The 23,525-nt window shown below is 38.2% G+C and overlaps 1 protein-coding gene across 3 annotated transcripts in view; it reads right to left on the reverse strand.

The window, feature by feature from the left end:
- Nucleotides 1–22,679, reverse strand: part of GPATCH2 (G patch domain containing 2) — a 130,682-nt gene extending 108,003 nt beyond the window's left edge. For all 3 annotated transcript variants that reach the window (XM_010562137.1, XM_010562136.1, XM_010562138.1), the window contains exons 1-3: nucleotides 22,443–22,679; nucleotides 13,423–14,136; nucleotides 8,080–8,141 (exon numbers count right to left, since the gene is read on the reverse strand). In XM_010562137.1, the coding sequence (XP_010560439.1) occupies nucleotides 8,080–8,141; nucleotides 13,423–14,136; nucleotides 22,443–22,498 (832 nt within the window). In that variant the 5' untranslated portion in view covers nucleotides 22,499–22,679. The remainder of the gene's footprint in view (nucleotides 1–8,079; nucleotides 8,142–13,422; nucleotides 14,137–22,442) is intronic.
- Nucleotides 22,680–23,525: the final 846 nt, after the last annotated feature.

Raw genomic sequence — 23,525 nt, forward strand, 5'->3', positions numbered from 1 at the left:
ATCCCCCCAAGCCCCCCAAAAAAGAAGGAGGAGCAGAGAAGATAAAAATCAGATGTTACCATCAATAAACACTCTGACAGGACAATTATTTATTTTGTTTTATAGCTGTATAACAATGACTCTTATATAGGCGTTTTTATTTGCAAAATGTTTCTCAATAGCATGACAAGCATTGCCATCAATGAAATCACATAAAATGTAATGTTTTAAAACCAATTTATGATAGTGAAAAACAATAATAAACCATTTAATCCTCTGGCAATAACTGCAGGGAAATCCATTTAAGTTACTGCACTTTACATATTAACAAAAAACAAGCCTTAATCTCCTGCAGGGAATTAAAAGGTATAAAACTGTGAAACTAGTTCTTTGCAGCTGATAATGGTATATAATTAGCTTAATTTCATGATTTGTATGGCTAGTAAAAGGGGAAAACAATCATGAACAGATGTGACTAAATGAAGTTAATCTGATTAAGTTCATTTAGAAATAAGTTTTGAAAAAGTTGATTTTAAATGAAAACTGACAGTATCATGTGATTGAGAATTACACTACATTATACCAAAAAGCTGGTCATTTTTACTGACAATATTTACAGATGTAGTATTTAAATACCTGGATTTAAACTCAAAAGACAAGACTGAAAATCTGATTTTAAACTTAGCTCATAAACACACTGGCAACTAAAAAATAAATTGTTATGTTTGTTTCAAAACATGTTCTTTTATACAAACCAGGTAGTTTACAGAAGATCAGAACATATCCTCTTAAGACATGGCAAATTTCCTTCCTTGCACCCAAAAATTAGATTTCCAAGTATGTGCTGTATATTTTAATTCTACTTCAAAGTATCCCAACCATGCCTCACTACTTCTGCATATAAATTATTTGTTTGGCATTTCAATTTTTAATTAGGCAGAACTAAGCAAGACACAAATGCAAGATTTATTAGACACAATTTTCAAGAACAAAAAGCATTCGTGTAAAATTTCCTTACCACTCAACCCCAAAATGGGAAAATACAAATAATAAAAACCCAAGCTAAAATTTGAGGAAAAATAAAATTCAACACACTTTCTCCAAATAAGTTGTTGCAATGAAAAGAATACTTCAAGACCAAGCACAAGTGAAAATGGGTGTAAACATTCATCAGGACAAGTACTTCAGGAAAATAATAGAATAATTAAGGCCCTTCACTCATCACCTGCAGGTGAAATGTGATCCTTACATCTTTAATGATCTCTACTAAAGCAAAATTAGCAGAGGCTAGAGAACAGGAACTTTTAGATGGAGGAAAGGGAAAACAAGAGGTGGAAAGAGATACATAGGTCCAAATAAGATTTAAGTTCCTGGAGCATTTCAGATTACTCTCCATATTTATTCTAGTCCTCATTTATAGCTATGGCACTTCACAAAGGTGCTCACCGCTAATTCTATCCTCATTTCATAAACAGCCAGGTATGGTTTCTTTGGAGGATGTCTAAGAGTACTGAACAGAGACAGTGGTAGTGATGGAGGGAGAATCACACGTTTTCATTAGATTGATCTGTGGTTCAGAATTAAGTTTGAACTCCTTTGTTTTGATTTTAAAAACTTTTATGTAGATAAACTTTGTCGGAATATTTTGTCATAAGATGAGAGCTCTAGACATCTTGACTAATAGGAAATACTATCAGGAACTCAAAAGAAGTCTTGTTACACAATTCAGCTGTGACAGTAAGTACAGAATTCTGAAACTGGGTTTCACAATCAGCTCAAGGACAGAAGCCTGTAAGAGTTATGCAATGCAGTCTTGGAAGAAAGAGCTAGAACTTAAGACTGTGTTGGTAGACTGCAGGATAAGGCAAATTGTGGCTATGGAAGGAAATCAGTATCTTCACTATATGCCCAACCACAGTTCTTTGGGAAAAATACAAAATTACTTTTCCTTTTTGTGCAACAGGAATGTTAGTATGCTAAGCAACCATCCATTAAGATGTCTTACCTGTTATGCTATTATACACTTCCCTAAGCACTTAAGTTGTTTACTGCCAAAGGCAAACTTAAGATCTGAACCTCGTAGGTTTTGCCCATGTGACAGCAGAATCCAGGTATACCTGGTTTTTAGCTTCCTTGTCTGTGTGCTTTAAACAACTCTGAATCCTTTGACTATTTTCAATCATATTATCACCTTGAGGCAAGCATAAACCTATTACTACTATTCTTATCCAGGTGAGAGCACCCACAGGCATTTTGTTTACCAGTTACTCCACCTTGAAGGGGTAACATTTTCAAAAGGAGTCAGGGAAGACCACTGCATTTAATCAATTTCAAACCTCACACATATAGGCAATATAACACAGAGGCCTCCCCACTCAAGTTTGTAAACGCATACTTGGATTTTATCCTACTTAATTTGCAGCTCTCAAAAGGCAACACAGTGACCATAGCAAACATGAACTTTTGAGAATTAAAAATTCAAAGCAGCATTTTTTACTTCAAAATACTTCAAAAGATTCACCACACTGTTCTTTCCTCTTAAGGATGCTGATTCAGCACAAGACTACAGCAAGTGATCATATTCTTCGAAGCTACAGGAACGGTAAAACAACCTCTGGATCTCCGAGCCCACGCATTCTCCTAGCCATGTATTTAAAATACAACAAACTTGTTTGTGGGTAATGCTAAGGCCTTAAGGAATTACTTCAAAGCGATTTACATTCAATTACAACTGTACTGATCAGTACAAAAAAATTAAAATAAATTTAAGGCTCAGAAGTGTCAACTTCAATTCTAAAATTTCAAGGCACTTTAGTTCTGTCTTTAAGTTATTTAAGCTTTACCCTCCCCCCCAATTACTGTTTCCCTAATTTTCACTCTATATTATTGAGTCTACATATTTATCTAATTACCACTCCTTCATGTTAAATTACTTGCCTTCCCCTTTAAGAAGTTTAGAAAATGATTTATGTGGTCTTCTTATGGTTTCTCTATGGACATAGACCCCATCTGTATCACCATCAGTTTCACATTCAGAATAGCTTCACCTGAATCTTCTTTTAGCTAAAGCAGTGCAGGATTATAACAAACAGACTGCACTGCACACAAATAGAGTTTTCTCCCTATTCCTAGCTTTCTTTTGTTTCAAAATGGCCAGACTACCCCCACAGCAGTCACATATAGTGTACATGTGCTTGCCCATAACAACCACAACCTACTTTGAGAGGCTGCTGTGAAAAGAGTTCAGCATATAGTCCTGTAAACACAACTTGATAGTGTGCGGTTCCATTTTCCCTCAAGTCACACACAGAGAGCAACAGCACATGGACTGTAAATACCCTAGGATGCTAGTTTCATTTCCATGACCAGTGTACATCTTTCTAGGTAAAAAAAAACCCCAACACAAACCCACTGCTAACAGCTGTAATAATCATTCGGAGACATCAGAAGATTCACTATAACACATACAAGGAGTTTCGGGAAAGCAGAAGCTTAAGTTACCCATCCACTGAGGCACGCTGCACCTTGCTCTTTGTGCTCTACAGAGCTACCCTGGCAAAAGGGGTAACAGGACACCATTCAGACACCATTGAATTTAAGCAGCTAGTTCTTCTGATTCAAGCTTGAAAACTTCACATGAAGGTCTCCTCCCAGCCCTCCCATTCAATGTAGTATCATACCCTGTTCTTGAGTAGGACGACTGTACGGGTCTGCCATTAATAAATTAGACCAAGGATATCACGTCATCTCAGCTTTATGTTCACCTCTACCCCTGTGATCCACAGGCAATATTTAGGACTTCAACTATAAAGTAACTTCATGTTATTTCTTTTTCACCTGCAAAGACTATAAACTGATTAGCCACAACAGTTCAAAACTGGTGTGATTACACTTAGCATTGCACATTCCATTTCTTTTATACATGGAGAATGACGCCCTGACACCTGCAGCTACTGAGATGCCATACAAGGTCCAAATTAGTTTCTTGCTAGAGAAGACAAAAGGGTGGAATTGTCATATACTGAATCAGTAGTGGGTCATCTTCATAAAGGACACAGTAATGAATATATGTTTAATCATAAAATAATGAACAGCTATCTTTAAAAGCTCAGCTGCATCCACAGTGGAACTCTGACATTCCCTGACCTTCTCCAATTTTAACTGTTTAACACTTCATTAATATAATTTTCCTTCCTACTTGCTTAGATCTTAAAGGATATTTCAGGTACTGCATGTCATGATTTAAGAGGTCTTAAGTCAACTTTGAATTTCCCCAAGTGTACTAGTAGGTGTAGATGCACTAGGAATGCAGAATATGTTTTATTTGCCATACCCACACTATAAAATTCATTAAAGAATATACTTGCAGTTTGACTTTTTCCCCAAAACAGCAATAATATCAACTATTGTTTGAAAAATGTTAGTTTTGTTAACATTGCATTGAAAGCTTAACTTATAAAGTGCCTTTGTAAAGCAGACCTGTGAAGTGCCTTGAAATTGCAGGTGATCCTACTAGCTAGGCCTATTATAGAGTTGTAGTATATGTTGCAAAGTAAGATTAGACCTTTTGTTTTGAAACTCTTCTTGTAAAAGTTTTCTACACTGGGCATAACATTGCTTATCATTAAAGTTTTTAATAATTGCAAAACAGCCATTGATGAAAATGCTATTAGGAATAAAGGAAAGAGTAGGAAGAAAAAAGGAAAGTCATAAGGATTTCTGATACATAAGCTTCAGCCACTGTTCAGTTCTTTCAATTACTTTGTTGGCAGGCTGTCCCACCTCCATACTCAAGGGCTTGATATCTGCATAGGATTTTGGGTTTTCGCTAACACTATTAAATCTTACCCCAAACTTGACCAATTTATAAACCTCTGAAAAAACCAAGCCCTAAGAATTCACCTGAGGTTTGTTAATAGTTCAGCAGCCATCTTCTTCACTGACTGTACCTGTACTGAGCATTTTCCATAACCTTTAAGCTTTTGCTGGCTAACTGCACAAGGTATGCAATGTTTCACAGAAGAAAAACACTTGCCACATTGGGATTGCAAAACATCTGAGTACCAATTACTTCTGCCAGAAAGTAATATGATAGTGGAATAGAGCACAGCAAAAGACCTGCCTTTTGCCCTCTCACATGACCCAAGGTAAGTACCTGGATAACTTGGAAAAGGAGGACAAGCATGGCTATGCTCAGATGAGCACTTTCTAGGAACAAAACAAATCAAACAAAAAAAAGCTGTGAGACTGGAACAGAGGCAGGCTGGAAAGGAAAAGGGTATAAAGGTCTTTTAAAAAAAATGTTAGCTGGCACACCACACACTAGAAGTTGAACACAGGATTTTCAAGTCTCAGCAATTTTCTTTTATCATAGCAATTAATGACAATTAAAATATATCTAGCAATTAACCCACTATTACCCCCAATTACAGCTACACCTGGTTTTCTTGAATCAAATTATAAAAGTTGAAACTATTCTGAGACTCTGTGCACAGAATAATACAGTTACTGTGGTGGAATTTATTTCTGTTTCGTTTCAGAAACAATTTTGGAAAGTATTAAAAGTTCCAAGGTCAGGCACTCCAAAGTTCAGAACTAAATACTCAACTATTTAACTGGCTGGCCAACTGCTCAAAGAAGCTGCTGCTTTAGATCACTTTCTTTTCTAGAATGTCTGTCCCATAGGATGAATATGCTTTGGGAATTAATTAGGGTTTTATAAAGAGTATTTGTCTGCAATAAATGAGATATGGTTCTTAATCTCAGAGACACAAAATGAACAAATGTTGCCCTGGAGAAAAGGATCCTCTTGTCCTCTACTACCCAAACTTCTGAATGATGGCAGACACATCATTTAAACCAAGTATTTCACCAGGCGGCATTAATCAATCTCTGGTTCTCCACCTGACTTAACAGAAACCTGAAGTCAGAAGTGCAGAAAATTTGAACTACAAATGAGGTCAAGATGTTGATGTTCTGAACATATATCCTGGAAGAGGGACACTGGGAAGACAGAAATCAGAGTCTAGCTTTTAAAAACAGACAACAAAATCAGCCAGTTCTTCCCTTAATACATTTTCATCCTGTCCTCTTCCAGCTTCATTTCTCTCACCCAGGCTTTTCCGTTGCTTTTATCAGATTTATTTTCTCCTTCCTTCATCCTTTTCAATTTTGTATGTGCATCAGTTCAGCTATAAATTAATTTACAGAGATAAAATAACCTCATCTTACTTCATAAGGGGAGTACAAAGATAAAAATTATTCCCCCCCAAAGAAAATGGTAGTAAGTATTATTAGAAAATAAACAATTTTGGTTTTGCAGTAGGATCTCTCATAGTACTTTCATGGAAAAGTCTTCACAAAACCAAAACTATAATGGAGATCTAAGAACGTCTGAGATCCAGTGTCAAGTTAATGGCCTTCTGATCATACCCACAAAATAATTAGTCCAAAGTAGAGATTAAAAAAAAAAATAATGTTTTGTCCTGACAATATCCTTCTCAATTATTGTTGTTCTTTTTATTTATATTTCAGAACACTATTTCAGGTCTAATGCTCTCTGCTTGAAAATGACAATCAAACTGAACCAAAGTTCAAAAATCAAACAGGCAAAAATAAGAATTACAGCTCTATAGTAAAGAACCAACACTAAAAAAAGATAACACCACACCAGTGAAAGAACACTGCTGTTCAGCAATCCCTCCCTTCTTTTCTTCTCCCACAAAAACTTATAAGAAAAACAGAAAGTAACTGAGATTTTCAACAATATTATTCAAAGATTTAAATAATTTAGTTCAGGATTTAAGGACAAAAATATTGATACGAATATATAGGAAAGGTACTTCAAAAATGTATGCAATTACAAAATGTCGTAGGTCATGCTGCATACAAATATAGAGGACAAATGTTTTAAAAATTGCAAGTTAAAAAGAGAAATTCGTATAGGGAAGTAAAAGCAAATCTTTTTGATGTGTCTCATATTGAAAAACTTAAAGTATTGAAACACTGAAGTTAAAAGATCAATCTAAACTTTCAGAGAGAACCTAAATTCTTCAAAAAAAGCTATGTGTTAGCACAACTAAAACCAGATACTGAGACTGGGAGGTACAGTTTATGTAGCACAAGTTACTGTTGCACAAGGAAGGTAACACCTCTACTCTAAATCTGAAAAATCATCTCCCTCCTGTAACTTTAAAATAGAAGACAAAAAAACCAGAAGAGAGAAATACACATTAGAGAAAGAAAAGAAAATAAGAACAACATTCCTTTAACCTAGATCTGTGGAATGGGCCAGGATTTGTTTTCTTGCACACACTCAAGTAGTCTGTCACTAACTGCATAAGAAAATAATCTCCATTACCATTAACTTGGAATTGCCAACAGAAAAGCCAGTCTTAATCTTCTGGGAGACTATTTTTTGCCTCATTTTTTGTATATTGTCAGAGACAGTGAGTTCCTAGTCTGTGAGCTGGGCACTAAGATGCTAATACAGGTAAATGTGTTGCACTTAAAGATGGCAATAAACACTAATGCTGAAAAAAAAATAATCCTGTACTTGCATCCTCAAAGGAAAATATTGAATCTTCACTGCATTTTAGATTAAAGAAATTTTTTTCAGAGGGGAGAGACTTTAAACAGCATGCATCTTCCAATCTCAATCTTAGACTGCTGAAAAAATTGTTTGTTTGAAAAGTAGTTTCAAACTACCGAAGAACTATAAATTCCTTCCATATTAATCTGGAAGAAAAGAAAGAAAAAAGCCACCTCAAAAATAGTTTGAGAAGCAGTACCATGATCATGGAGTCCTGTCTGAAAATTGGAGCAACTGAAGAATTGAAACTTAGCATAGATGATCTTTTGGAGATTCTCAAGTTATAAGTAAGTTTACTGTATTACAGAAACAGCTTTTGACTAAGTCATGGATTCAGGACACCCTCTGATAACATTTCAAAAAACCCAGAAAGCAAGCTATACTTCAACTCATTAAAATAGTAATAGCAACTGAAATAGAGTAATTGACCTATGAAATAATTTGTAACGCTTACAGAATTTCAACTGAAGTGGTTTGAGGGGTGGAGAAGGGAAAGATTGTTTCAATACCTTGTCTTCCCTCATCATTGGTAAACAAACCAGCATCACTGCTGCTCAGACTGCTGGATTCACTGTAATAAGAGAAAGAAAGAAACAGATCAAAAGAACAATTGATCTTTCAGTCGTAAAATTTTAAGGAGACAAGGCTGTGCTCAGATTGAACTTAAGCCCAACAGAGATCGGAAAGAAAATAGGATGATTTTTTTTAATCAAACTGCAAATATCCTAGTTCCATTAACTACAAAGCATATTATTTTTGGCACATAAAACCACAGGAATCTAATGGTACCCTGACAGTAAGCCAGATGTGACTGCAACGAGGTGCTGACACAATTGATGCATTTTATTATCTGCTTCCATCAAATGCTCACTGCTCTCTTCTTATGCTGTGCAATTCAGCTTGATCCTGGAACACCACTGCTCAATAAAATAGGAAAAGTCTCAATCAAAAGCAGCCTAAGCCTTCCTTCAGCACATGAAATATAAGAGTCCGAAAATCAAATTACCTTTCTGAACATCATTTGCAAATATTCTGGAAAAGACACTGCTTAAGGTTTCATGACATACTACTTCGGGAGAAAGAAAAAAGTTTATAACAAAGGTAGCCAATTAAATCAAAATAAAGGTCACCCTGAAAAAAATAAGTATGATCAACAATAAGATCAACAGAAGCAGCAAGGTACAGTTTACTTCTCTGTCACTTCCGTCTTGGCTTTAAAATTAGAATGTGTGTATACAACATGCACACACTTCTCTCTAAATTGAAAGATATCAATAAGGATTTTGTTCTTTGCTGTATACACTGTTACAAACAATATTCCACATGTCTAAATAGTAAAACAGACTTGTCTTTTAATAACACAGATTACAATTTGGTGAGTTTCACACAAAAGGATTTTTTTGTAAACAATTTATTTCATTTTTTGTCAGAGTAGCTCTGCAAAGGAAGTAATATTCTCACCATAATTCAAAATTTAATCACATTTTACTTACATCGCAATGTAGAACAATTTGGAAAAAAAAAATCACTTCAGTTCACCACACAAATTCAAGTACAAGTTACAAATACGATAGCTACTCAGTGTTGCATACAAGCTACTTACAATAACTTGAGGTCTGATTACCTTTCTACACTTATTCATATTAAAACATACATGCAGTCCTATACTTGAATTCAACTGGTTTCAATTATTTTTAGTTAATTCCTAATAATAAATCAGTTTTATTTTTGTTTCTAAATAACTAGTACACCTAGGAAAATTATTTCCTTTTATATGTTCATCTCTCACAAAAATGAGCCTTTTTTCAAAGCTTGTAATATGAATTATATAAACTTAGTCTAATTTGTGTTTAATTATAAGTATATATTTGCTTTTTGTATCTTCCTTTATGAGGCATCCCAACAGGATTTGAAACACAACATGGTATCAGGAGACAAAGCAGTGATTTTTACTTTTTTTTTTTTAAAATATATATACACACAGCTCTGGGTTTGAAGACTATGTTTTCCTACTCTTTGCTGTATCTTCTGCTTATCCACATTCTTACTGTATAAGCAATATTTATACCATCTTTTATACATAGTATCATCAGAAAAGACTTAATCACTTGCACAGTTGCCTGAACCAGAAGAAAGATGACAGGTGTGCAATGAGAATGGAACCATCTTTCACGGAGACCAGAACTTGAACTTCCTAATGTTGCAAATCCTAGTAACTTCCTTCTAGCAAGTGTCCCATCTTCACTTTAATTACAACATAGATGGCTTTACTGTCCTCGCATTTCATTGTGCACAATTTTACATCATACATCTCATAAAAACCCCATCCCTTTTTCATAGATTCTTCCTGTATATTTATTGTTTAATTGTACTTTTTAAAATGAAAGTTAGGAAATCCTTTCAGTCCTAGTATTTCAGCCAATTTCCCCACAAAAATTTCCAATTTTGAGAACAATCTTCTTCCTTTTTTCTAAAAGATATTTTAATTGTGCAATAATTCTTACTGAAGGACTAGCCAGTTCATAAAAACATAACCACTTGAAATTTTAAAAACTACACATAATAATGTTTTGGGTTTTTTAAAAAAAAATCAAACCATAACACTGGCATATCCATGGCAGCCCCAGTGTTCATTCTCCTCAGGCCACAGTCAAATAGGGCAGGGATTACAGCCGAGATAATTGCTACATGGTAGTCACTTCACTGAATAAATTCAAAACGTCTGGAATTAATACATTAATATCCAAGTACATGAAAGCTGTTATGATGGAATTGATTTCAGGTTTTAATATAATTTTGCATTGTATATTGCTAATTCCTTTGCTTTGCAGTGAGAGTTCTGCTCCCAGCAAGACTTCCAGGAAAAAGAAAAACCACGCATTCCTTTTAGACCTATAAAATAGTGTATGCAAGCAAAAACTTGGAACGAACAGCTCTGTTATCCAAAAAGCTTTCACAGCTTTATACATTTGTGGAAACAAAGAAGAAATCATTTTTATTTTTAGTTACTAGTAGCAAACTGTCCCATACCTTGGTTTCATATGACACTTGTGACCTTTGTTTACCAACCAAGCCTGTTCGCAAGAACTGACCAGCCACTGTACTTGCTCTGACTGGCAGGCCAGCGGGTGCGCCTCCCCAAGTTCCACTGCTGCTCTTTCAAAAGGGGCAATTGAGATTTCTCCTCTATTTAGTCACTAAAAATGCAAACAATTGCCAAAGCTTGCAGGAATTAAATATCATCCAAAACTCCACACATTGTCAAATTTGGCTGAAACTGGCCAAGGAGCTAAGCATTGAGGATAAGGGGGAATGAGCGAAGGACAGGCTCTGATCATGCAAATCTAATTTCCCGTGCTCAAAACCAACCTCACAGAAATTCATCTTTGGGATCATTTAGATGCTGACATTGTAAGAGCTTGAAGACTCCTCCTACTACTCCTGAACCCTGCACTTAAAAACCAGTTATTGTTGTGTTTGGTGTTTGAACACACACAGATAAAAAGACTGTGAAAGTAGTGTCACTTAGCATTTTTAATCTGCGCTTCAAGCATGTATGTTATTTTAAAGTAATTTCATGTATACACTGAAAACTTCTCCTCACCAGTTTTAAATCCAAACAATTTAACTCCCATTAAAAATTATTGGCTTTCATTTTAAAAAACTGAACTTCTAAAACATTAATCATTTTTTAAATTAATAATTATTAAACTGTATGCACACAAATATACAAAATCAGAGCAGCTTTGTATACTTTTTATTTTTCCTCTTCTAACAAGTACTGCTGAAGCATGAGTCTTATCCAAGATGCTTTGTTAGCTCTCCGTATCTTGTGTAATCTTACAAAACTCATGTTCCCTTTTAAAAACTCAGCTTTTACTCTTAGAACATACTCTTAGGAACAGAGTTTGCTAGTTGTTTCCAATTCTTCTGGCTAAACAATCTCAAACAGTAGAGACACTATTGCATTTCAGTAAGGTTAGTTTAAAATGAGTTAAAATTATTCACATACAAAATATTCAGGTACAGTATGCACCCAATAGGCTTAGATATGGTGGATTTCTAATCACACTACGGAATGCAAATTTTCTAATTCAGTGGTTTCCAAACCTTTTGCTACAGATGACCACTGCAAGAAATTCAGAATGACAGACCATCACTCAGCCATGTGCATGAGCAGAAAACACTATGAAAATGAGAATGGTTTTAAAGGCCATTTACTGGGGCCAGTGACAAACATTTGAAGTACGATTTGAAAAACAACTGCATTCGCTGTAACAAAACACTAAGCATTCTGAAGAGGAAGATGAATTTTTAAATCAGTAACATTTCTTTTGTGAAAAAGTAAAAAGATATTCAGACTGACCTGTGAGTAGCAGTTTTGGGAGTCTACAAGAGGATTTTCATACTGATCACTCTTCTCTCCACCCAAAAATTAGCTACAGAATTTGAGTTGGAGAACTGCTACCCTTGTAGCGTAACAGAAAATCTTTTATAAATAAAAAAGTGACAAGACTATGCACATACGATAAACTGTGTAATGGTTCCTAGCTCCAAGAAAATTTTTAACCATCTGTCTTTAGGTACCAAACTTGGGGGAACAGATTCCCAGTATCATCAAAGAAGGAAGTTTTCTAAAGGCTTCCTGACAACACACACTCCCATCTTGCATGTCAAAGTGAGATGTCTGAAGTTACACTGGCTGCCCTGAAGGACTGTGTCTGCTCTAGTAATTAAGACATTAGGAACAATCTTTTAAGACCCAGGATTCATTCAGCTCTTTCAGCTGCTTATTGTTCACAGGTGAGGGACAAAACCAGTATGTCATAAAAAGACTTCAAAAAACTTTTCTGACAATAACTGGAGTTAGTCACTCGCCTACTGTTATTACAGTAAACAATCTGTTCTGGTCAAAACCCCTGGGTACTCTCTGCATCTCAATTCTACCTCTCCACTAAGGAAAAGGCTTGACAGTTTATAGATAAAATGCCTACAAGAAAACAGGGACACTAGCGCTGTCAAGCAACTCACCAAAATTATATATGTTTTAATATGAGTCTTTCTCGTTGACAGTTCTGCATTCAGAACCAGGCAAATGGAATAAACATAATCAAGCTTACCAGGCACTGCAGGTAACATCCCTTGTGTGTGGTGGAAAAATGACTTACACCTTACTGTGTTGTCAAAGTAGTACTTTGGAAACAATTACCATTGTAGTATGACTGCTGTCTGGAATGGATGGATGAGGTGTACTGCCAAAGGGTCATCATTCCCCCATTTTTCTAATGGTAAGCTCAGGTGTTTCTGAACTGTAAATTGGTTTTTGCATTTCGTAAATGATGTATATCCTTGGCAACCTGCAGACTTTTTATGCCCATGACACATAAGAACATACTGTCTAAATGGTGACTCTAAACACTGACAACCTTTCTGATGAATAGAGATAACAATCAAAGCACCAATGTCTAGAAATTGTAAAAACACTTAATTTTTGTCTGAGAACTGTCACCAGTTGAAACACCCAGAAAAAAACATATTAATCATTTGTATATTCTGTCATTCTTAATCTTGAAACAATTAGAATGTATTATTTCAAGAAACTGTTTTCTTGGTTATTCCTCTGCTACATGACTCTCTATTTTATGTTGAATTCCTTAACCCGAGCAACTCATGCATATTACAAATAGTAGACTTAAAATATTTAAGAGTAGCTTACTAAAACAGGTACTATTGATGCTAGCATTTTAACTCTGGAATTAAAGAAAAATCCAAAGATTCCCAATACAAGCAACAGTAATAAAAGTAAATAAATATTATCCAATGTTTCTGTAATGAGGAAGAGAAAGAATAACCTGTCACTCATGTTCTCATCTGAGCCTTTTTGCTCCTCGTACTCCATTTTGTCCTTATTTGCTTGGTTCACTTCTTCATTTTCTATAACTACCCCTTCATCCAAGACTTCTGGTCCTTGTCGAACTGCAGCTACTTTTCTTTTTTTCACTTTGCTCTTGGAAAACTCTTGGTGTTGGTATGATTTATTGTTATTGTCCATTTCTTGATCTCTGCTGTTATCCTGCTGTTGAGTTATTGTCAGCGCATTAGAGACTTCTGATGGCAGATCTATTGCCATCCGTTTTACCTTTCTTCTCCTGCGCAAAGTTCTGTTTCCCAAACTGTCAACAGCCAAATCTGGTTCATGCCACAGAGGCCTTTTGCCTCTAATATTATTTAAGTTTGAGGAAGGTCTACGTTTAGCAACCAACAACTGGTCATCAGAGTCACTGTGGTCTTTCTTATTAGCATGATTCTCCCTGTAGTCTTTGTTTGATTCTTCTAAACTGGAATCAGAACCTTCACTTAAGCAGTGACCAGTCTCCCAGGGATGATGTGTGGTAAACGAACGTCTTTTTCGTCCCCTCCTTTTCCTTGCCTGTCGCTTTAAAAGACAAGACACACTTCGAGAATGATCTCCAGTATCAGCAAAACCTCCTCTGGCTTGCTCTGAACTTTCTTCCAGTGCTGAAACGAGATCGTGAACCAGCTCCTCCATAGTCCTACTGAAATGCCTATATATTTCAAAGCAAAAAAAATAAAACACACAAGAAAACAACAAATTAATCTGAAGTGTTAAGCATAAACTCTATAAAAATTTTACCTGCCAAAATTATTGCAGTCACTTTAGGCAAGCTAGTCTTAATGTCCGTCCTATAAAGATTATTGTAGTTCTGCTGAGAGACAAAACCTTGCCAACCAGTCCTATGCAATTTGCAACACATCAGCATACATTCCTTTTAAAAGGTATCTTCCCAAATTTCTGTCTTGGAAAGAGATGGGGAGGGGGGTGGGGTGTCCCCATTTGGTTTTGACCTCACTATTATTGTTTGGTTTTAATTAATTTCATCACATTTTTACATTTTTTTCAGGGATTCTGCATGCTGAGAGCATCAGCAAAGCCCATTCACTAACTGCAGGTAGGGAGCACATTTTAAATTTATGAATGGGAAATAGAATACATAATATTCCTCCTTGATAGTATATTAGGGAGTTCTGTTTAAGAGTTGTCATTATGATAAAATATTTTTAAGGATAATTATCTCTTGATGCTGCCTAAATGCCAAAATGAAGACAGTAATTCTTTGATAAAATATGACTTTTTTTTAATAGTGACTAATTCTGTCTTTCCAAATGGCTGATATGTGTTTGATATTTTTAAAATATTGATTCAGTGGAGTGATATTAAGTTGAGACAATACCCTGCTACAGGTAATTCTAGAGTATTAAATGCAGAGTTTTCCACCACATGTAGACACTCACATCCATAGAATCACACACTTGTGTAAGGAAAAATGTCCCTAAACACACACAGTGTCTGACTAAGGCCTTACCCTTTTAAATGTTTTGCTCCTTCCTCCTCAAATTTCACTAGCATTTAGCATGTCTTTAACTCAGTATGCTTCAGTAAGTTCACCCATGCATTATATGAACACAATTATGAAAAGAAGAGAAAACGTTAAAATGACTGCTGCTGAACTCTAATCCTTCTCTGAAGGCTGTGAACCTTCTCTGTAAACACAGCAATCAGATTCCCACATCAAAGCATCAGAAGACCCCTTTCGTTGAGGTAAAACAGAGAATAATGTTCATGCTCTTTACTGCATTATAACAACTGATAAATATCAGGAAGACACTCAGTAAATTATGTAGAGGATGTTTAAAAGCAAGACTCTTCACTTTGTTTTACAACATAAGAGGAATTAACAAATAGTTTTCTACCCATACCAGCAGAGCTGTAGATGTGGAAAAAACCTGGACACAACACACAGGTTCCCTCTCTCACTTACCACAAATTCCAATGTTAAGGGTACTTAACAGTGATGGCTGAATAGACAGTCATGACCGTAAAGTACACAAACTTCAAATATTAATGGAGGAACTGAAGAGCATGTTTAAGAAGAAATCCAAGCTGGTAATGAAATATCTTACCTAAAGAAGTGATATATTCTCCTCTTAAACCATTTTCAGAAACACTTATTTTAAACATTTCAATTGAAAGATCACCAAAAGCACAGAGAGTGGTAGAAACACAAGCTCATTTTGAATTCCTGAAACTACTGTGTCACTTGCATTTATTTCTCATACCTCTTTTACTGTCCTGCTGTAATCTCTAGTCCTATTACTCCCTCTTAACCTAACATTTTCTTTGGCTCTTAGTACAGCAGAATCATCATATTATCTTGTAAGGGGTGAGACAGCTCTGGAAGAATGCTACACTTTCTCCTTAATCCATTTGGTTCACAAGAATCAAAACCTCCATAATCACAAAAAATTACTTCTCAGGAGCAAGAAAAGCAACATAGTAGGAGAAGCATTCCAAATGAAGCAATGATTTTCTGAAAATTCAGAGAAAGAGAAAAGTAGAAGTCAATTAACCTAGAAATTGCTTTGAGACATGCAGCATCAAAATGATTTAAAACTAATTCTTCCTTTGAGTTTTCAAAGTTTCAATTACTGTGGAGGGTTTTAGCAGGGTATGGGGGTTTTGTTGGGCTTTTGCTTGGGGTTTTTGCTTGTGTAGTAGGAATTCCAACAATCAGTAGAGGCAAGTCCAGGTATATCTGTACAGGGCTTCTATGCATGATGCCTAAATAGATATATTAACCCATGTTTAACAGGTTATAGCAGTTATAGCAGTAGCTATAACTGCACAATGGGGAAGGCACTAGCCCCGTTAGTCTTAATATTAGACACCCATGAAGACAGCTATTCTTGCAGGTGCGCATATCAGAAATGAGATGCCCTTGAGATTTAAAGGGCTTTCTAATACTTCTGCACTAAAATAACAGGAACCGTAAGAGTCAAACAGGCAAACTCCAGTACCTTTATCTGGTTTGAGACATCAACTCCCCCAACTGCCTACCCAGCCCTTCTGCCACAGGCATTTGCATTTATAGCAAACTGATAGAAGTGGAGGCATACCAAAAACTGAACTAGTAGGCTTAAACCTACATTTAGCTCTCAAAACAAACAGGTTTCTGTTAACTTGCCAGAATATGAACTAGCATATATAATCTCTTGCAGCCCATTCTGCTAGTGTCCCTGCAGCACAAAGTAAAAGGGAAAGGGAAGACAGGGACACTAATGTCTTACACCACAGTTTATGATTAATTAGTTCAATTCAGTATCCCTAATCCATATGGATAACTACATCACTAAAATCAATGTAGCTCCTAGAGTGGACATACCAATTTACTCCAGATAATGGCTAAGCATGGTGGTAAAGTTGCCTTAGTTTTATGAAATACTTCAAGATCAAACACAATAAATCCAGCTTGGATTTATATATCTGATCTAAACTTGCCTTGAATTCCTCCTAAAATACATTCAATACAGAAGGTGCCAGATCAAAAGATGAAACTCAAGAAGAGTGAACACCCATAAGTATTTTTGAAGTAAAGGGATAATATGATTCTTAAAAGGCCCTGAGCAGTAAAGGCACTTAATTTCCATCTGACTACAACTTTGAATCCTATGCACTCCTGCAGTTAATCTTTTCTATTGAATATCAAGTCTCTTCATTGCAACTCCTGAACTAAGATCTGTACAGGGCAGTGACCTTGTTTACCCTAAAAATTACAGCCATAGTCTCATGTATAATAACTGTATCCTAACTGCATTACCTCTTAGATCAGACAAATTAATATTATAATTACTTCAACATGTTTCCTTAAGATGATTATGAGAATTACTTCATCAATTTGGAACAGTGGAAGCTCCTTCGTAACAGATTGAGAATACAATAAACATACTACTTCATGTTTTTATTCACATTGCACTTTCAACATGCTAGTGGTCCACATTAAAACTCCTTCTCCTGGAAGTCAAGGAAATCTCTTTTGATTAATTTTATTGGAGCTCTCATTTCTCTTGCTACAATGAATTAAAAAAAATGGCAATGGCAACCAGATAGAACAGTTTATCTGAAACCTGTCTCCAAAATTCAGGAGCATATTTGTGTTACAGCATTATTTATCAGACAAACTCAGTTTCGCAACTTTCTCCACTGTTCACAACCAGCTCTCAAGTTAGTATTCCAAACCTATGAAGTAATTGTAATCATCACTGCAGATGTTACTGTAACAAAAATATTTGCATTTGAAATAGGTTGAAAAATAACTACAAGAAGTATTAAAGACATTACCAGTGAGTATGAACTGTATTCAGTAAGATGAGAAATTTCAAAGGTTGTAATAAGGAACGCAGAACAACATATTGAGGTACATAAAATATTAAGTTGAGCCATAGTTTAGCATGACTCACATAAGGCTATAAAAATGCTGTTACAGCAACAGCCCACAGCTAGCAATAAACTGTAATGTCTTCACTAGGAGAAGATTCTACTTTAAGAAAATCTAGTTTGCCTACACTGACCTTTACATTTATCTGAAGCAGTTTTAATGTAGTTCACCAAAGGCTGACCTATTTCCTCTCTAACCCCTACCAGAACAGACCATAAAAGTACTTTCGCAGGAAACAGTGTAACTGCTTTCACCTACCCCAAAACAGTTCACACAGCTTATGTTCAGCATTAATATCTGCATTAAAACTCCTAATGGAAATAATGGGCACTTGCTTTTTCAGTGAAAATCAATTATCATTTTTGTTCACTTTCCACCAAAAGCACGTAACAATGTAAAGTACTGCTCACAAAATATTTAACAAACACTTACACACTGAGAGGAAAGCTAATTTGGTTGCACAACTTGTAAGGAGAGGCAGTATCTTTTGCTAAACCGACAGATGCATTTACATTTACTCTGTAGTTCCATACCTTTTCCTGTGAAATAGATATGGGCTTTGTGGCAGCTAAAGTTATGCTACATCTGTGTTTCAACAATTTTGAAAAGAACCATGACTTCTGCTGCCTTCACAACCCACCTTGATCACAAGCTAAGGGCACAAGAAAAATCAAGTAGTTTCTTTAATATCAGGATTACAAAACCTTACTTTCTGTAATCTTTTCCCATACAGATTCTCTGATGTCTCGTAACACAGCTGTACTCACAATGTATCTTTATCTTTGGACAGACTAATCTGAATCCCATTTTTCCACCCCAGAAGTTATTTTCACAAAGCCTTAGAAACATTAGCTTTAAGACCTCTGCTTTATTGGTGAATGTGACTGAAATTTGGATTGAACAGGTGCAAGTATTTGAGAGGGAACAGCAGATGATAAATCTCACCACCTTGCCTGAAGAACTTACAGATTCAAAAAAAGACAGCTATCACAGTTCTTGGGATGCACAAAAGCAAAAGCAAAACAGAGCAACACAACTTAGTTAAAAGTATTAAAAAGCTAGCAAGAGACTAGATGAGGAAATAACTGATAAACCTACGTTACATAGAAGCTTATTGTATACATCAGAAACAGAAGCTGTGTCTAGATTATTTAAACTTGCCTGTCATCAAATGGCCATCACTAAGAGGAGGACACAAAGCATCCAGTTCCACATCCACACCGAGCTAGGTATTGTCTGCTGGACAACCAGGTATGGAAGGCTACACAATGACCAAAATGCATTCTAGCCTGTACCAACCATCGCTGGGGGGCATAACAGCTAGCTATTGGGCTACTGAGAATCCCCATACTCTTCCCCTTCTGAGGATCCTGCCCAGTGCTTCCTGTAAAGACTAAGAGCCAATGCACTAGCAACACATTCAGAGTAAATCTGACATGCAGACCAAAAAAACTTAATACAAATGTAGTTTTCATATTATAAAATTTAAAAATATGACAGTGTCAGAACAGAAACTTACAGAAACTAAATGTTAAGAAAACATAATTATTTTGAGTTTCATATAAGATAGTGCAAACAGTTACAAGAATTGAGGACGCTTGAGATAAGTCAGGATACTATTGTGGAGCACGTCTATATCTGAAAAGGGAAAAATAACCCCCAAATCTCAGGCCATTTCTCATCTTCATGGAATGCCAACTCTCCTTTTTTGTAGTCAGTTATGTCTGTATATAAATCAGTTTCACAAAAATAATGAAAGTACAGGAGGAGTTTAAAAAAGTTATGAAAGTCATTGTTCTACAATTAAAGACAATTACTACATTTGCTGAAAAATTCTATAAATTCTTTTTTATATCAAATATACAACTCCCATACATTTAGTTGTATACAATTACTAGCAACATTTTATTCCTCCGATCACACACTACACAGCAATGGGTACCAACTCTGTATTTGAGAAACTTCTTTAGACAAGTTTTGGAATTTCCTTGCACTTGTCCTATACAATATAAAGTTACTAGCATTTGAGGAATGATGGAATTTTATTAACTGGTTATGTCGCTGATCCCCCTAAAAATTTGGGCCACACAAACTTGCAATAAGTACATCTGACTTTTCTACAACTGCTGCTTATCTAAGAAAGCACAACAATAAATAGTATCAAGTCTACTCATACTTAACAGTGAAAAAGTGTTCAGTAAGGAGCAATGGTATACAGTCAGAAAGATGCTGACATGAACTGCATTTAATAAGGCTCTAACACAAATGAATTGGTTAGCCAGAAATGAGATTTAGAGCAATTTATCACGAGAGGTAGCAATTCTTGCAATCCCATTGCTGCCATTTACTGATATGCTTTGCCCTTTTCAGAAGTATGACTTCATTAATTAATTGCCAAGGTGGAGAATCACTTAACAGTCAAATGATGGTAATACACTATAGCACCAAAGTCATTATCAAAAGAATCAGAGTGCCCAGTAAATACTCAAAATGCAAACTATTCCTAAATTGTCACATGTATTCACAACATGAATGAAAAACTTTCAGCTTCACAGGAGCTTTACCACCCAAAGTGAATACTCATACTCTGTGGCTATTCTGAATCTACTCACTTCTTTAGGGTCTTAATGTTTTTAGAAAGCACAAGTTCTTGATTTGCTACATCAAGTATTAGTAATTGAAAAAAATATTTTCCTGCATCTCACTCAAATAGGTTTCCTTTAACGGACAGCTTCTGAAATAACTTATGTATAAAGATAAGAAAAGAGAGTGGCTCTGAGGAGTAGTCAGATTTTTAACACATCTTCCTTCAGAACTACTAAACTAACAGTCCTATAGATAAGCTTTCAAAAATTCTCTCTGTACTGAATTCCCCTAGGCAATATATTTGCACAAGCAAAATCATTACTATCTGATGACAATTAGAGAAGAACATGCCAAATTCCCACACCTTGTGTTGCTGAACACTATTGTTAAAGCCTCTGGAACTAAATTACTTTGTGAACACAAACCAGTAAAATTTAAAGACAAATTACAGGTTAAGTATATAATGAAAACTTTCTCAGAGTTCCGACACAAGTTCAGTATGTCTTAGGCAATGTTTCTACGGTATGCAGCATTAGTACCGAAATAAAAATACTCTGACACTAGAGCATACCTCATTCTATGAATTGTTCTGAATCACACCAACAGAAGTAAAGTTACATTTACACCAAGCAAATTCAGATGCCTAGCAATACTGGCAAACTTCTTCTAGCAAATATGTATATCATCTGGGCAAATAAAATCCCTCTTTGAAAGCTTTCGCATTTAGAAAAATGTAAAGATGACAGGAAAATACCCACAGGAAAAAAGTGGTGGTATCACCAGAAGTGGAGGAGGAATGGAGTTTCCTATGTAAGAAAACCAAGTGCTGAGCCTTTCTCTTCGTCTTCTTCCCCATCCCCAGAAATGAAACAAAGAAAAACATGAAAGAAAATCTATTTCAGATCTGGGAACTCTACCCCCAGGAGTCTGTATACATAACAATCTCTAAAAAAGCCTCAAGGGCTCAAATTATCCACATTCAAGAAAAAAAACCACAAACAAAACCACACCACACTCCACTTCTGTTAAGAAAAGTGAAATGAACTAGAAGTTATACACATCAGTTGACACCTAACATATCACAAGATATCTAACATTTCACATAGAAAATGAAAGGCTTCCCAGCTGGTTGTTTGGGACACCTCACCTCCATCAAGTCTCTGCATTACCAGTCTTTATACCTCCATGGCCTATTAACAAAATTCAGTTTTCCCTTTTTCTACTCTGTTACTCAGTTTCCCCTCTTCACAGTTCTACAATAGAAACAATATGGCCTTTGCGGTCACTGTGCTAGTATATGGAATTACATAAAACAGTGAATCTGTGAATTCTGCTGCAGCAGAGCTTGACGTACTTTCCTTGCTCATTGCCTGCAGCCGCACTTGTTGATTCTTGGTTTGCAACAAAATAGCTTCAGAGCAGCAACCACAACCGACCGATTGTTTCTGCAGCATACACTGCAAAGGGTTTAGGCCTTAAGAGGGTCTACCACCATTAGAAAAACCCAAACACACACACACAAATGAGTAAACCTGGGACAAAAGTTTTGATTTATCGTTTGCCTGCTGTCCTTTTTTTAGCAACGAGGGGAAGTTTCTTCCTCCAGCCCACTGCTCGCTGACAAACACGGCGACCCGTCCAGACGTGCCAGCGGCACCTGCCAGGCCTCCAGCCCCCCCTCCCCCGGAGGCCTCGGGCTGAGAGGGAAGCACCAACGTCTCTCCCCCAGCGTAACCGGCAGCAGCGGGCCGGGGGGGCGCAGGCCGGGAGAGGCCTGGCAGCCCGCCGGGCAGCCGGGGCGGGGGCACCACTTGCCCCCACGTTTCCAAGCCCCACGCAGAGCGCGGAGACGGTGTTTCCGATCCCCTCCCCCAAATACCGGCACCGCCCCCGCGGCCCCACGGAACGGCAGGGGGCGGCGGAGGCGACCCCCCCCCCCGGGCCGGGGGGGGCCCCCGCGGCGGGCCCCCGCCCCACGGGCCTGGGCTTACCAGCTCTTTCTCGCCGCCTGAGCTCGGGTCGGGGTAGGTTCAGCGACCCGGAACATGAACCCGGCGCCTCCCCCGGCCGCTCCCCGGGGAGGCTGGCGCCACTTCGCAGAGACTGGGCCGAGGGTGGACGGGGCGGGGGCCGGCGGCGAAGCCGGGGGCTGGCGGGCGAGGGCCGGGAGGGGAGGATGCGGGCGGCCAGCGCTGCTCCTTAGTCCCCCATGATGAGAGCCCGGAAGCAGCTGCGGCACCGGGAGGAAGCCGGGCGCGACCATCTCGCCTCTTCCCCTCCAGCTTCGGACCGCTGCCCAGAGGCGCCGCGTCCCCGCCAGCGCTCCCTGCCTTGGCTCCGCTTCCGTCCCGGTCCAGCTCTGTGGGGCTCCCGTTGCCGCCGGTGCCCTGCCGTTCCCCGCCGGCAGGGCTGCGTTGGGGAGCGCCACCCCCGCGCCCGCGCGGAGTGGTACGGTCCGGTTGCCATGGTGGCGGCGTCGGGAGGGCGGGAAGGAGGGAGGGAGCATGGCCGCCCTGGCCCGGCTTCAGGCGAGGCTATCGGGGCTGCGGGAGGAGTATTTCCGTAGGAACAGGTAACCGGGTCGTGCCGGTGGTGGGGCGGGACGCACCCCCTCATGCTGGGCTGGGGCTGCGGCTGGCGGGACGGGCAGCCCCCGGTCTCCCCCGGCAACGAGACGGCGGTACTCCCGCTGAAAACGGCTTGGCTTTAAAACCCCTGCCGAGAGCACCCACTCCCTTGCCCCCCAAAACTGCCAGAGTGATCTGAGGAGACCTAATGGCAGCAGCACGGTTTCTTTAAAGGGGTCCGGTTATGCACTGAAAACAGCGTCCCGCTCTTCCCCCTTCCCCTGATGATTTTGAGGCAAAAGGAGCCTCTGGAAACTCCCGAGAGGCGCTGAGCCTCGCGAGTTCAGCGCCTGTCCCCCCCGCGGGGGCCGGCCTCCCCTCATCCCGCCTCAGGAGCCGGCCTCCCCTCATCCCGCCTCAGGAGCCGGCCTCCCCTCATCCCGCCTCGGGTGCCGGCCTCCCCTCATCCCCCCTCAGGCGCCGGCCGCCCCCCCCCGCGGCCCGCCC

This window comes from Haliaeetus leucocephalus, unplaced genomic scaffold (assembly GCF_000737465.1).
Source record: "Haliaeetus leucocephalus isolate CR32 unplaced genomic scaffold, Haliaeetus_leucocephalus-4.0 Scaffold156, whole genome shotgun sequence".
Lineage (NCBI taxonomy): Eukaryota > Metazoa > Chordata > Aves > Accipitriformes > Accipitridae > Haliaeetus > Haliaeetus leucocephalus.